This window comes from Glycine max, chromosome 20 (assembly GCF_000004515.6).
Source record: "Glycine max cultivar Williams 82 chromosome 20, Glycine_max_v4.0, whole genome shotgun sequence".
NCBI lineage: Eukaryota > Viridiplantae > Streptophyta > Magnoliopsida > Fabales > Fabaceae > Glycine > Glycine max.
In genome coordinates this window covers 44,937,348-44,951,515 of record NC_038256.2, presented here as the reverse complement: position 1 = coordinate 44,951,515, position 14,168 = coordinate 44,937,348, and the positions used below count along the sequence as shown (strand labels likewise).

General features: G+C 34.8%; 2 protein-coding genes across 2 annotated transcripts; both read right to left on the bottom strand.

Annotated features, from left to right (window-relative positions):
- Positions 1 to 135: 135 nt before the first annotated feature.
- LOC100819853 (isoflavone-7-O-methyltransferase 6-like) lies at positions 136 to 1,614 on the bottom strand. Its single transcript, NM_001317574.2, has 2 exons — positions 817 to 1,614; positions 136 to 712 (listed from the first exon to the last, which is right to left on the bottom strand). Exons 1-2 carry the CDS (start codon positions 1,579 to 1,581, stop codon positions 413 to 415), a joined length of 1,065 nt encoding a protein of 354 aa, NP_001304503.2. The 5' UTR covers positions 1,582 to 1,614; the 3' UTR covers positions 136 to 412.
- Positions 1,615 to 10,758: 9,144 nt separating this feature from the next.
- Positions 10,759 to 12,383, bottom strand: LOC100818947 (isoflavone-7-O-methyltransferase 6). The gene is made up of 3 exons (XM_003556357.5): positions 12,224 to 12,383; positions 11,384 to 12,033; positions 10,759 to 11,266 (listed from the first exon to the last, which is right to left on the bottom strand). Exons 1-3 carry the CDS (start codon positions 12,336 to 12,338, stop codon positions 10,967 to 10,969), a joined length of 1,065 nt encoding a protein of 354 aa, XP_003556405.1. The 5' UTR covers positions 12,339 to 12,383; the 3' UTR covers positions 10,759 to 10,966.
- Positions 12,384 to 14,168: the final 1,785 nt, after the last annotated feature.

Here is a 14,168-nt window from a genome sequence, read left to right as displayed (position 1 = left end):
CAGCCTTATTTGATAGTAATCTTCATGCCTCTGAAATCAGTTTAAATGCTCACACCATGTCTTTGTAATATCACAATACTAGACCAGGCCAATGAAATAGAGATCAGAAGCGAACAAGAGAAACAAAAGCCAGGTAAAGACGTAAAGCCATACCAAAACATTGTATATTGATTGCATCCATTACATGTTTATTCAATTTATTTTGGCCAAATAGGAATGAGAAATCCGTACACAGAACATTTAACAACATAGCGGGGAGGAACATAATGTAATTCCACCAGAAGTTGATAATGCTATGTCATCATAGCTTTATTCAGCAAACAACACGCAAACCACTAAATACAATTACAACGATGTCTGAGGATGTTCATAAATATAAACGTTAAGTGTGACATACACATCATAAAAATGTTCAAGGATAGACCTCAATCAGAGATCTAAAACCAAAGATGGGAAATATTTTGTAGTGTTTGAATCCTGCTTCGATGAAGAGTTGTTTCCATTCTTTTTCCGTTCTCTCTCTTCCATTCATCGTCAACATAATAATGTCCAAACTAAGCTTTGTTTGTGTCATATCCGGGTCATCTAGCTTCTCATTTATTACGGCATCTATGATAATCACTTTTCCACTGTTGCCTTTGCTTGAAATAGAATCTCTACACTTTTGCAGGATCTTTATGCAATTTTCGTCGGTCCAATTATGTAAAACCCACTGCAAAGAAAGTAAAAAAGAAAAAAAAAAAATTAAGAATTATGTATGATGGCAATATTCTTTCAAAATCAAATCAGCAAATTGGCATTAAGATATATTTGTACCTTTAGTAGCACTGCATCAGCTTGAGGGATAGAGTTGAACATGTCACCACCAACAAAACTCAAATTATTGGTCCCTGTCAAGTTCTCTACAACATGAGGAAGGTCAAGCACAACACATTTCAACTTAGGAAATGCGTCACAGATAATTCTGGCCGTGGTTCCAGTTCCACCACCAACATCCACCATGGAATCTAGCCCCTCAAAAACTGAAGTGCAATTTTTGAGTGCCAAGTCTACTATTCGGGAATCACTTGCCATAGCCTCATTGAAGAGACTAAAATATTCAGGATTTTTCTCAAGAAGTCCCCAAGCGCTTGTTCCGTGGGCTGTCTCAAATACTGAGGGGTCCTCCCCACGAATCCATTCCCCCAAGTGATGGTATTTAACGTTCCGAAGTGGATCGGTAAACGCTAGAACCATTGGAGATAGACAATGATCACTACTATTGACAAGAAGCTTTGATGCAGGGGTTAGAGCATATGTTAGTTCATGATCTTCTTGGCTCTCATGGATCTCAAAGATTCCATTGTGTGCCAAGAAGCGCATGAACCGCTGCACAAAAGCAGCGTTAGCTGGTGGAATTTGAAGAGTAGAGACCAAGTCAGAAAGAGAAATGGGTTTGGCATGGTTCTGTATTATGTCTGGAATACCTAGTTGAACAGCCCACTTAAGACACATAGGTCTTAGGTGCCCATATAGCTGCATGTACAGAAGAGATTGGCCCTCAAAGAGCTCAATTTCTTTTTGGTTATTCATTGAAGCCATTACTGCAAGTTATGTTTGCTTAAACTCGTTTGCTTTGTTTCCATAGCATCGGCTTGGCTTATATAATGTTTTGATTAATCAGCCACGTTACACAGACGTGTGAAGCTGAATAATTAAATCCTTTGACATTGTCAACTAAAATTGCCCCACCACTAGAAAATAATTGTTTGACTAAGGAGAAAGCGATGGCATAACTCTAATATCTGAATTTTAATTAATTAAGATACTACCGTAACACTATAATGAATTTGATTGCATGCAAAAAGAGTCTAGCTAGTTTTTCTCTGTCTTATGTAACTGGGGCTGCGCTTTGATTTATTATTGGCATATATATGTTTGTTTTCCCTTCACGTCTGCATCCCGTAATATGAGTAGCTTCTGCTTGGTGGAGGTGGTTTCACTGAATGACGAGAGTACTATAAAATGTGTGTTCGAGGAGTACTAGAAAGTCTTATATCATACGACCCATATGAAAAATTAGTTATTAGATAAATTCCTCAGTTACATCTTATAGAAAAGCTCTGCATATATATTATAGGGGGGATTGGATCAATTTTTTTTGCACTGCTTTAAGGATATATATATATATATATATATATATATATATAGAAAAGTTTGTTCAGATATCTAACATAAAAATTAGTTACTTGCACTGAAGAATTACAAAAGGATAGATGGAATTTCATTTACAGGAACTTACTGCAATGCTGCTTATATGTTGAATTGGTCTACATTATTCCAGCATCTGCCTAAGTCAATGCTTGCCAGCAAATATATATACAGAAAAATAATTAATAGTCATAGATGAAGACTAAAAAAACTAATATATAACACTCAATGGTCGACGGCATTTATTAATTGGCAGAAGAAATTCACTGGAGCTTGACATAGATTTTAATTAATTTAATGGTAAAGTATACAATGGTACCACAGGATATATCTTTTATTAGGAAAAATAAAAGAAACAAGGTCTTGAATGTCAGCTTTAATCTATGATTTAAAAATGGTCCTTAATTACTTTTTAATTGGTTTATTTTCCATTGATATACTACAAAAAAGTAAGAGATCAAAAGTTAGAATATTTCTTAAGACAATTCTTTTGTGTATGTATTCAACATCAATTCAAGTGAAACGAGCTAAACTCCGGTAATATTTTATCTCCGACGACTTAAGTACGTGCTTGTAAGAAGAAAATGAATGCGTAAAAGTTTATGAAATTTTGGAGTTTGATATACGGTTTCACAATTATATTGATGTCGGTGCCGTGTCAAAAGGTTCTTGACGTAGAATTAATTTATCGGTCAACTGTTGAATTTTGATGTTGAATCCTGAAAAGAGGGGTTCAGAATAGTTGTTCCCGAGATATAACCTACGCCTAAAGAATATATTCGATTTAGATGTGTCCAGCGTTCTTTTGACTTGATCGAATATTTTATCCAGTATATAAATATTTTTTTATAATGTCATCTTATATTAAGTTATACAAAATTGGCTTTTATAAAATGTCTATGAACATTTGACCAATGCTTGTTATCAGTACAAGAAAAATGCATATTAGTAGTGGTAAAAAAAATTACACTCATCACGAAAAGTCAACACTAATGACTAATTCATTGTAGCCAAGCGTCAGATTCTAAGTCAGTGTTAGCCAAAAAAAAAAAAGGTTGACACTAGTTAACTTCAGCCAAGTCGATGCTCTATGCCTTAGTTAAGAAGAGTTGACGCTAATATTTTATTTTTATTTTCATGCCTACTTTATTTTATTTTATTTTATCCTCTTCCCCATTCACTCACTCACCCTCCCTCTTGTCTTGGATCATGATTAGCTTCCCTTTTTGTTCACCCACGCCACGAACACCACCTGCCTGCAATATCAAAACCATGAGCTCACATCCTCACACCATGTCACTGTAATATATCACAATACAAGCCTAAGAAAAATAGAGACTAAAAGCACACAAAAATAAAAGCCAAATAATAATAAAGAAAAATAGCCACATCAGATGATATCAAAAGGAGTAAAGCCACAAAACAAAAACAGTAACCAATCAGCAAAAAAAGAGAGGTTGCCCTGTTTGTGCAAAACCCCAAATCCAGAATGCCTTTTCTTCACCTTTTTTACTAAAAAAAAATACAAAATCCACCAAATTGTAAAGCCATACCAAAATATTGTATGCTTATTAAATACATTGCATGTCCTCTTAGCGAATATTAGTGAGTGAGTAGCACGAGTTAGTTAGGCTTAGCTGTTACAAACGGTTAACAATTAGTTTTCTGGTATAACAACTAGCTTAACACTGCTTTCTCTTTCCTTCAAGTGTATAAATATTTCACGTAGACTATAATAAAAAGCATGCAGTCATTTGGTCACTTTACGTACGTGAACAACATTGTTTTCTCTCTCTTCTTTATGGCCATTAAATTATTTCATATGGTATCAGAGCTCTTCTCATGAAGAGTTTTGCTGCGCACTCATATCCACATTTCACCTTCTCTTTTTCTTTGCACCATTCACCATGAACGAATTAACACCAAACACAGAGAGCTATCTCTACCTTCATCCAAGCGAAAACCCAGCTGTAGCCCTTGTCTCGCCAACTTTAGATTCGAGCAGCTATCATTCATGGAGCAGGTCCATGGTAACAGCACTGAGTGCCAAAAATAAAGTGGAATTTATAAATGGGAATGCACCAGAACCGCTGAAAACCGATAGGACCTATGGAGCATGGAGCCGCTGCAACAACATGGTGGTATCGTGGATAATGCATTCAGTATCAATTCCGATTAGGCAAAGCATTTTGTTGATGAACAAAGCTGAGGAAATATGGAATGATCTGAAATCCTGATACGCACAAGGAGATCTCTTGAGAATCTCTAATCTTCAACAGGAAGCTTCATCAATGAAACAAGGTACCCTCTCTGTCACAGAGTATTTCACAAAGCTCCGCATCATATGGGATGAAATTGAAAATTTCAAACCCGATCCCACTTGTTCTTGCACCATTAAATGTACCTGCTCAATCCTCACTATCATTGCCCAACGAAAGTTAGAAGATTGAGCCATGCAATTTTTACGAGGATTAAACGAGCAATACAGCAACGTACGATCTCATGTGTTGCTCATGGAACCCATGCTCACAATATCAAAGATTTTCTCTTATGTAGCTCAACAAGAACGTCAGCTATCAAGTACTAATCCCCTCCCAAACTTCAACCTTGAATCAAAAGAAAACGCTTCAATCAATGCTGTCAAGATTGTTTACGAATTTTGCGGACGAATTGGCCATACCGAGAGTGTTTGTTACAAGAAACACGATGTGCCTTCAAGCTATGAAGGAAGAAGCAAAAGTTATAATACAAGAAACGGAAAAACCTGTACTCATTGCGGGAAAGTAGGACATACCATAGATGTATGTTATAAGAAGCACGGATTTCCTCCGGGATACAAGTTTGGCAATGGCAAAGTGATAGAAAATAACATTGTGGCGGTAGAAGGAAAAGCCACGAGTGACCAAATGCAGCGCCATGAGTCTCAAGATTTGGTTCGCTTTTCACTAGAGCAGTATCAAGCATTGCTCGCTTTAATACAACAGCCATCTTCAGGAAGCTCAGCCTCTACCCAATCCCTGGTTGCCTCCATCTCTTCATGTTCCAATAACACCTTACCAGGTACACTTCTCTCTTTCGAAACAGCAGATTCCATCTCCTGGATATTAGATTCAGGAGCCACTGACCATGTCTCCTCTTCCTTGACCAATTTTCACTCATATCACCAAGTCAGTCCCATCATGGTTAAACTACCAAACGGCCACCACGTTCACGCTACCCACTCAGGAACAGTACACCTTACCCCTTCTATTATCTTGAATGATGTTCTATACATACCATCCTTTACCTTTAACCTCATCTCCATATCCAAACTCGTGTCTTCAACCAATTACGAACTAATTTTTTCTTCTAATACTTGTGTTTTGCAGGATACCAACACCAAAGCGAAGATTGGTACAGTTGAAGTGAGTCATGGCCTTTATCAGTTCATCTTAAAACTACCCAACTCACGAACCATATGTTCCACCATTGTTCATCCAAAATGTAATGTCATTCCTATAGACTTATGGCATTTTCGTGTAGGTCATCCCTCTTTAGAAAGACTGCAAGTTATGCAATCCTATTATCCCTCTTTGCATAATAATAAGAATTTCGTATGTACTACATGTCACTATGCAAAGCATAAACGATCATCCTTTTCTTCAAGCACTTCACACGCATTAAACAATTTTGATCTCATACATGTAGACATATGGGGACCATGTTCAAAAGTTACTATGCATGGGCATCGCTATTTTTTAACTATCGTGAACGATCACTCTCGTTTTACATGGATTTACTTAATGCAAACAAAAGCTGAGGCTTGAAAGATCATTATTAACTTTGTTACATATGTTGAAACACAATTTAATAAAAACATAAAAGTTATACGTAGTGATAATGGTGCTGAATTTCTTATAAATGATTTTTATGCTCAAAAGGGAATCATCCATCAAACCACTTGTGTTGAGACTCCCGAGCAAAATGGCATTGTTGAACGTAAGCATCAACATCTCTTGAATGTTACATGATCTCTCTTATTTCAAGCAAATCTTCCCCTTAATTTTTGGTGTTTTGCATTACCTCATGCAGCATACTTGATCAATTGCATTCCTACTCCCTTCTTAAATAACAAATCTCCTTACGAGAAGTTATATGCGCATCCTTGTGATATCTCGAATCTTCGAGTCTTTAGTTGCCTGTGTTACATGAGTACCCTCAAATCCCACAGACAAAAGCTTGACCCTCGTGCCCACCCATGCATCTTCATTGGTTTCAAACCACACACCAAAGGATATCTCGTATATGACCTTCATTCCCATAGCATCACTACATCTCGTAACATTGTCTTCTATGAAGACCATTTTCCCCTCTTTCCTGATAACCAAACTTTACCCACCCTTCATACTTCTATATCACCAATTCCTTTCTCAAGTAACCCCGATAAATTTGACTCTCCCATCCCACCCAGTGTCAATCCATCATCTCCTCACACCACTTACCCTCCTTTACGACGCTCCACGAAACCAAAACAAGCACCCACCTACCTCCAAGATTACCACCGTGCACTCACTTCTCAAGCTGATATCACTGCGAGTAATGTTCAGTATCCTCTACACTCGGTCCTCTCTTATTCCCGCCTTTCTCGCTCACATCGACAATTTGTTATGTCAATATCGGTAAACACTGAACCCAACTCTTATGCTGAGGCTTCTAAATTTGATTGTTGGATTAAGGCAATGCAGGCTGAAATACAAGCTCTTCAACAGAACCAAACCTGGACTCTTACACCGCTACCACCACATAAGATAGCTATTGGTTGTCGATGGGTATACAAGATCAAATACAAAGCTGACGGCACTGTTGAACGATACAAGGCACGCCTCGTAGCAAAAGGGTACACACAATTAGAAGGGTTGGACTTCCTCGATACATTTTCTCCCGTGGCTAAGCTCACTACTGTAAGATTACTTCTTGCTCTTGTTGCTCTTCACAATTGGCACCTCAAGCAACTCGACGTAAACAACGCCTTTCTTCATGGGGATCTTGATGAAGAGGTCTACATGACTCTTCCCCCAGGTCTTGTTGTGCCTGATTCTAACCTTGGTTGCCGTCTTTAACGTTCATTATATGGACTCAAACAAGCTAGCCGTCAATGGTTCACTCGGCTCTCTTCTTTCCTCATCTCTCACGACTTTCGACAATCTTCAGCTGATCATTCCCTTTTTCTACACTTCCATAATAATGATATCACTATTGTTCTTGTTTATGCTGATGACATCATCTTAGCAGGTAACAATCTTGACACTATTGCGCATATCACCAAGCTCCTTGATTAAGCTTTCAGCATCAAAGATCTTGGCACGTTGAAATTCTTTCTCGGTCTTGAAGTTGCTCGCACTAGCCAGGGTATCCATTTATCTCAACACAAGTACGTTCTGGACATATTATCTGACTCAGGCATGCTTGCTTCTCGACCAGCTTCCACTCCTATGGACTATTCCACACGATTAACGGCTTCGATGGGCACTCCTTTATCAGAGACTTCTTCCTCCTCATATCAACGTTTGATTGGACGACTCATTTACCTCACCAATACTCGTCCCGACATCACACATGATGTTCAACAACTTAGTCAATATATGGCTCACCCAACCTTTGCTCATTCACAAGCAACCTTTCGTATCTTGCGATACCTCAAGGGATCACCTGGTTCTGGCATATTCCTCGTTGCTCACGGTACCCTACAGCTCAAGGCTTTCAGCGACTCCGATTGGGCGGGTTGTCGCGATACACGACGTTCCATCACAAGATTCTCGGTATATTTCGGTCCCTCCTTCATTCCCTGGCGTTCAAAGAAACAACCCACAGTTTCTCGAAGCTCTTATGAGGCAAAATATCGAGCCTTAGCATCTACCACATGCGAACTTCAATGGCTCACGTATCTTCTCCACGATTTTCGGGTATCCTTCATCCAGCCTGCAACCCTTTACTGCGACAACCAATCCACTATTCAGATAGGTTCTAACCCCGTCTTCCATGAACGAACTAAACACATCGAAATCGATTGTCATATCGTGCGCGACAAGGTCAATCAAGGACTACTCGAACTGCTTCCCATTTCTTCGCACATGCAGTTAGCTGATATTCTCATGAAGCCACTCTCGTCATCTCTATTTCAAGGTCTCTGTTCCAAGCTAGGAATGATGAATATCCATTCCCAGCTTGAGGGGGGCTCTTAGCGAATATTAGTGAGTGAGTAGCACGAGTTAGTGAGTCTGTATCTTAAGTTAGTTAGGCTCAGCTGTTACAAATGGTTAGCAATTAGTTTTCTGGTATAACAACTAGTTTAACGGTGCTTTCTCTTTCCTTCAAGTGTATAAATATTTCACGTATACTATAATAAAAAACATGCAGTCATTTAGTCACTTTACGTACGTGAACAACATCGTTTTTCTCTCATCGTTTTTCAGATGTCCATTTCCATTCAATTATTTTGGCCAAATAGGAATGAGAAATCTGTATACAAAACAACCACCAAGAGTTGACAATGCTATGCCATCAAAGCTTTATTCAACAACGCAAACTATTAAATGGAGTACATTACAACGATGTTTTAGGATGTTAATTTATATAAGACGTAAGTGTAATACACACACATCATAAAAACATTTAAGGATAGACCTCGATCACAGATCTAAAACCAAAGATATATGGGAAATATTTGGACATAAATCGTTTAATTAATCCTCACACTATGGTCATAAATTACGTACTGACGTTGAGGTTGATGGCCGATCTCTCTCATATTGGTTCAATGCAAAGTCATAGCATTAAAACTGATGTGGTACATATAAGTTATAACTGTCATAATTGGTTAAAATTAGTACTTATTTTCCTATTTTATGTTTTGACGCTTTGCCTCTTAATTGGGATTATGTACGATTCTTGTAATTAATACTGGTATAGGGTAGTTAGATATTAGTTTTCGGGTTTTAGGGAGTTTGCCACCTCCTTTAAATTTTTTTTTTTATTATAATTAAAAATATATTCCTCTATTTTTTGTTGTCTCAGGCTTATCTTTCTTTTTTGAAATTTATTTTTCCCCATACAAATTTCAGTATTTAAACATTATTTTAAATATAAAGAAAGTCTATCTCAATTAATTAAATAATGTGTATAAATTATTATAAATTTTCTGATAGTTTTCTTAGGCATATATAAAACAACACATTACTTTAAACATTTGACTAAATATTAATCTAGCAGTTAGAACCGATTACAACCACTATGATAACAAATCTATTCCAAGTGAGTTTTAATGTAATTGTATTTTCTAAAGCTCAAAATCGATATCAATGATTAATATATTAAGTTATAGAACCTAGTTAATTAGTATAACTCAAAATCTATCCTATCAAAAAAAGATACATAACCTAGCTTGCCGCTAGTAACCGAGTTAAGGTGTCAATTAATCACAATTTTTATTAGAAGTATATCACTTTAGTCTTTAACTTTACAAAATGTTACATGTATTTTTTTTATGATTGATTAAAATTTATTAATCTTAATAGATCTTAATTATCATTTAATGATTATTTCTCATATTTTGGATGAAGGATCCACCAACATTAGTGATAAATTTCAGTCACTCACAGAGAAAATACTGAAAAGAGTGTCACAAACATTTTTCTTAATTAAAGACGACAAATTATCATAATAATTCACCAAAAATGATATTTTAAAAAATATGAATGTTAATATATATATATATATATATATATATATATTATATTTACACATATTTTAAAAATATATTATTTTTATACAAAAATGTATTTTAAAAAGATATTATTTTATAAAAATATTATTTTATATAAAAACATACATTTTTATAAATGTATTTGCAATTTAATATATACAAAATTTTAATAATGAAAAATATTTAAAATTATATTTTGTAATTCCCGTCAACTAGTCTAACATCCATACATCAACCAGTTGCATGCTATCGCACCTCTAAAAGATCACTCACTGGTGAAGCAATTTCTACAGCCAAATACGCCCAGCAGTTTTGGCACAAGAGTTTAATTAAAGGTTAAGATATATTCTTAAGTGATTATATATACTACACTTTGCATTGATGACAAACAGTCCGAAGTGTATTTTAATTGGTTTTGTTGACTCATGGGCAGAGAGGTTGAAGCTGCATGTTCTTTAGCAGTCCCTTCAGATCAATACTTGTACTAGAGACACATAGTCTTGGCAAAATTGTCAATGCCTTTGCATTTATCATCGATCATATATGTTACCCTTTAAACCTTATTTGATAGTAATTAATCTTCATGCTTCTCTGAAATCAGCTTAAATAGAGATTAGAATACAAGACCATGAGAAATCCATTGTTATTTACTTTCATGACTCACGCTATTGAAAAGACTTAAAAACAAATTAATCTTAATGTCCGAGTATGGAGGCCAAAGCTAAACTCCATTGCTATTTGCTCTCATTCTTATGATGTTAACTAATATTGTAAATCCATCCCGAGAGAAAACACGAGAAATAAAAGCCATACCAAAACTTTGGATATTTACTAAATCCATTACATGTTCATTCAATTTATTTTGGCCAAATAGGAATGAGAAATCCGTACACTGAACATTTAACCACCTATAGCTAGTGGTAAGGAACATATTGTAATTCCACCAGAAGTTGACAATGCTATGCCATCATAGCTTTATTCAGCTCATCACAACATGCGCAAACTATAAAATGCATAACAAGCTAGGATATATGTCTAAGGATAGAGCTCAATTAGAGATCTGAAACCAAAGATGGGAAATATTTTGCAGTGTTTGAATCCCGCTTCAATGAACATTTGTTTCCATTCTTTTTCACTTCGCTCTCTTCCATTCATAGTCGACATAACTATATCCAAACTAAGCTTTGTTCGAGTCATATCCGGATCATCTAGCTTCTCATTTATTATTATATCTATGATAATCACTTTTCCTTTGTTGCCTTTGCTTGAAATAGAATCTTTACACTTTTTCAGGATCTTTATGCAATTTTCGTCATTCCAATTATGTAAAACCCACTGCAATTCAAGAATATCAAAAAGTAAAAAAAAAAAAAAACTAACAATAATGTCTCTACGATTGCAATATTATTTTCCAAATCAAATCAGCAAATGGACATTAATATATATTTGTACCTTTAGTAGAACTGCATCAGTTTGAGGGAAAGAGTTGAACATATCACCACCGACAAAACTCAAATTATTGGTTCCTGTCAAGTTTTCTACAACATGAGGAAGGTCAAGCACAACACATTTCAACTTCGGAAATGCCTCACAGATAATTTTGGCTGTGGTTCCAGTTCCACCACCAACATCCACCATGGAATCTAGCCCTTCAAAAACTGAAGTGCAATTTTTGAGTGCCAAGTCTACCATTCGGGAATCACTTGCCATAGCCTCATTGAAGAGACTCATTTGTGTAGGGTTTTTCTCAAGAAGTCCCCAAAAGCTTGTTCCGAAGGCTGTCTCATGTACTGTGGGGTCTTCCCCACGAATCCATTCCCCAAAGTGATGGTATGTAGTCATCAGAAGTGGATCAGTATTCATCCGAACCATTGGAGATAAACAGTGGTCACTGCAACTAACTAGAAGCTTTGATGCAGGGGTTAGAGCATATGCTAATTCATGATCATCTTGGCTCTCACGGATATCAAAGATTCCATCGTGTGCCAAAAAGCGCATGAACTGCTGCACAAAACCAGCCTTAGATGGTGAAATTTGAAGAGTAGAAACCAAGTCAGAAACTGTAATGGGTTTGGCATGGTTCTGTATTATGTCTGGAATACCTAGTTGAACAGCCCGAGGGCGAGCCCTGGTGTAGCGGTAAAGTTGTGCCTTAGTGACTTATTGGTCATGGGTTCGAATCCGGAAACAGTCTCTTTGCATATGCACGGGTAAGGCTGCGTACAACATCCCTCTCCCATACCTCGCATAGCGAAGAGTCTCTGAGCAATGGGGTACGAAGTTTTTTTTTACCTAGTTGAACAGCCCACTTAAGACACATAGGTCTTAGGTGCCCGTATAGCTGCATGTACAAAAGAGATTGGCCCTCAAAGAGTTCCATTGCTTTTTGGTTATCCATGGAAGACATAATGAACTTCAATCGATCGGTTTGGCTTATATAATGTTTTAAAACCCTTGGATTAATTTATTTTTTTTCTTTGTCTTTTCTTTTTGGGGTGCTAATTTAGTATGATTGTAAAAAAAAAAAAAAAAACAAATTTTGAGAAATTTGAGTCCATGCATCATCTAGAGACAAATCAAATCATTTATTTTTCAAAAAATTACTCAAGATACGTCATCTTAGATGACATCTGTTCATCTCTTGAAAGTGACAACGACTTATCAAAGCTTTAAAAACAATAAAATATGTCATACAAGATATGCCATACACAATGACACCTCCTGATACTACATCTTGAATGGAGTGCATTTGGTGCAAATTTCACATGTATCAACGGTTATGAGTCCCACATGTATAAACATGGAATAATAATTGTTTATATAGTTGGATAGGTCACCCCTTATAAACTAATTTTTAAGAGGATCTTAAGTAATAAAACATATTTTTATATATAAAATTTAAATTTTTTAAAATACATCAAATTAATTTTAATTTGTTAAAGGTATAATTTGTCAAAGAATAAAAAGTTAAAAGCAAAAAGTGTCATTAAACATTTTTTTATTGTATGTTTCTTTATTTATTGTGTACTTATTTTAGAACCACTAATAGTTTTCTCCAAAAGCAGATAGATACAATTAGAATAATGAGTACTGGGTTAAATAATTACAAAAATGAGCAAATTACTCTTACAAGATAATTAATACTATTAGGAGAAACATTCACAAAGATAGATAAAGATTGATATTAAAAAAAAAACTTGCATCACCCGTTAGTTTTTTTAGGTAAGACTCCCCTAGTGCTGAAATTCCACACCAACCTTTTTATTAGTATTTGATTTGATTAGTAATTATTTTAAGATAAAATTTAATAATCTCGATAGCCACATTTTTTAGGAATACTTGGCTTACTCTACTGCATTTATTGTAATTTGGTGACCAACTCTTTTGGATGTAATGTCAAGAATTTTAATTATTTTTTTTCTTAAAAATAAGTGTCGTTGTATATTGTTTTACATAAACTTAAAAAACTTAATAAATAAATAAAAAAGAGTAAAAAATTTATAAAACTAATCTTATTATTAATATTATATTGAAAAACTAAAGTTATAATTATTAGAAATATTATGAATAAAAATATAATTAATATTACATTGAAAAGCTACCTAACACTTATATTGGGATCCATTTTTTTAATATGATACTTATTTTTAGTACGAATGAAGTAAAATTTAAATTTAGTAAATGAAAACATATATTAACTTTCACTTTAGGCACCAAAATTTATGCTAAAGTAAGTGCTACCTTTATCTATTTTTACTATTCTTTTTTAGATAATTATCAAGTTAAGTTTTATTTTTAATAGTTTAGGAAAATTATTTTTAACCATACATTTAAATTGAAAACTTGGTCAAATTAAGACCAAAATTTCCCTTAAGTGATAAAAATAAAATAAATTAAAAATCTGGACAAAATATCTAATTAAAAGGATAATACCAAAAATTTAAAATTTAAATTAATTTACTTCAATAAAATAATGATAATAATAATAAGTAAAATATACATCATAAATATGAATAATATTTATGGAAAAATAGTGGACTAGATTTATACACATAGTAAAATAATATTTATCATTAAATATTTAAGTAGAAAATACTGAGTTTTTTTAAATTAAAAATTTAAGAAAATATTATAATAATTAATATAAATAAAAGTTAGTTTAATTCTTTGATTTTTTTTTCGGTCATTCACGGGAACCCATATGTGCTGGAAAATTTCATAAATATCTACAACAATA

What these genes read in the sequence shown, in the direction of transcription:
- LOC100818947 (XM_003556357.5), bottom strand. Translation starts at nt 12,338, where the DNA reads ATGTCTTCCATGGATAACCAAAAAGCAATGGAACTCTTTGAGGGCCAA. An exon ending in TAAGTGGGCTGTTCAACTAG is followed by an intron (nt 12,034 to 12,223) that starts GTAAAAAAAAAC and finishes CTGTTCAACTAG; the next exon opens with GTATTCCAGACATAATACAG. An exon ending in CTGATGCAGTTCTACTAAAG is followed by an intron (nt 11,267 to 11,383) that starts GTACAAATATAT and finishes CTTGAATTGCAG; the next exon opens with TGGGTTTTACATAATTGGAA.
- LOC100819853 (NM_001317574.2), bottom strand. Translation starts at nt 1,581, where the DNA reads ATGGCTTCAATGAATAACCAAAAAGAAATTGAGCTCTTTGAGGGCCAA. An exon ending in CTGATGCAGTGCTACTAAAG is followed by an intron (nt 713 to 816) that starts GTACAAATATAT and finishes CTTTCTTTGCAG; the next exon opens with TGGGTTTTACATAATTGGAC.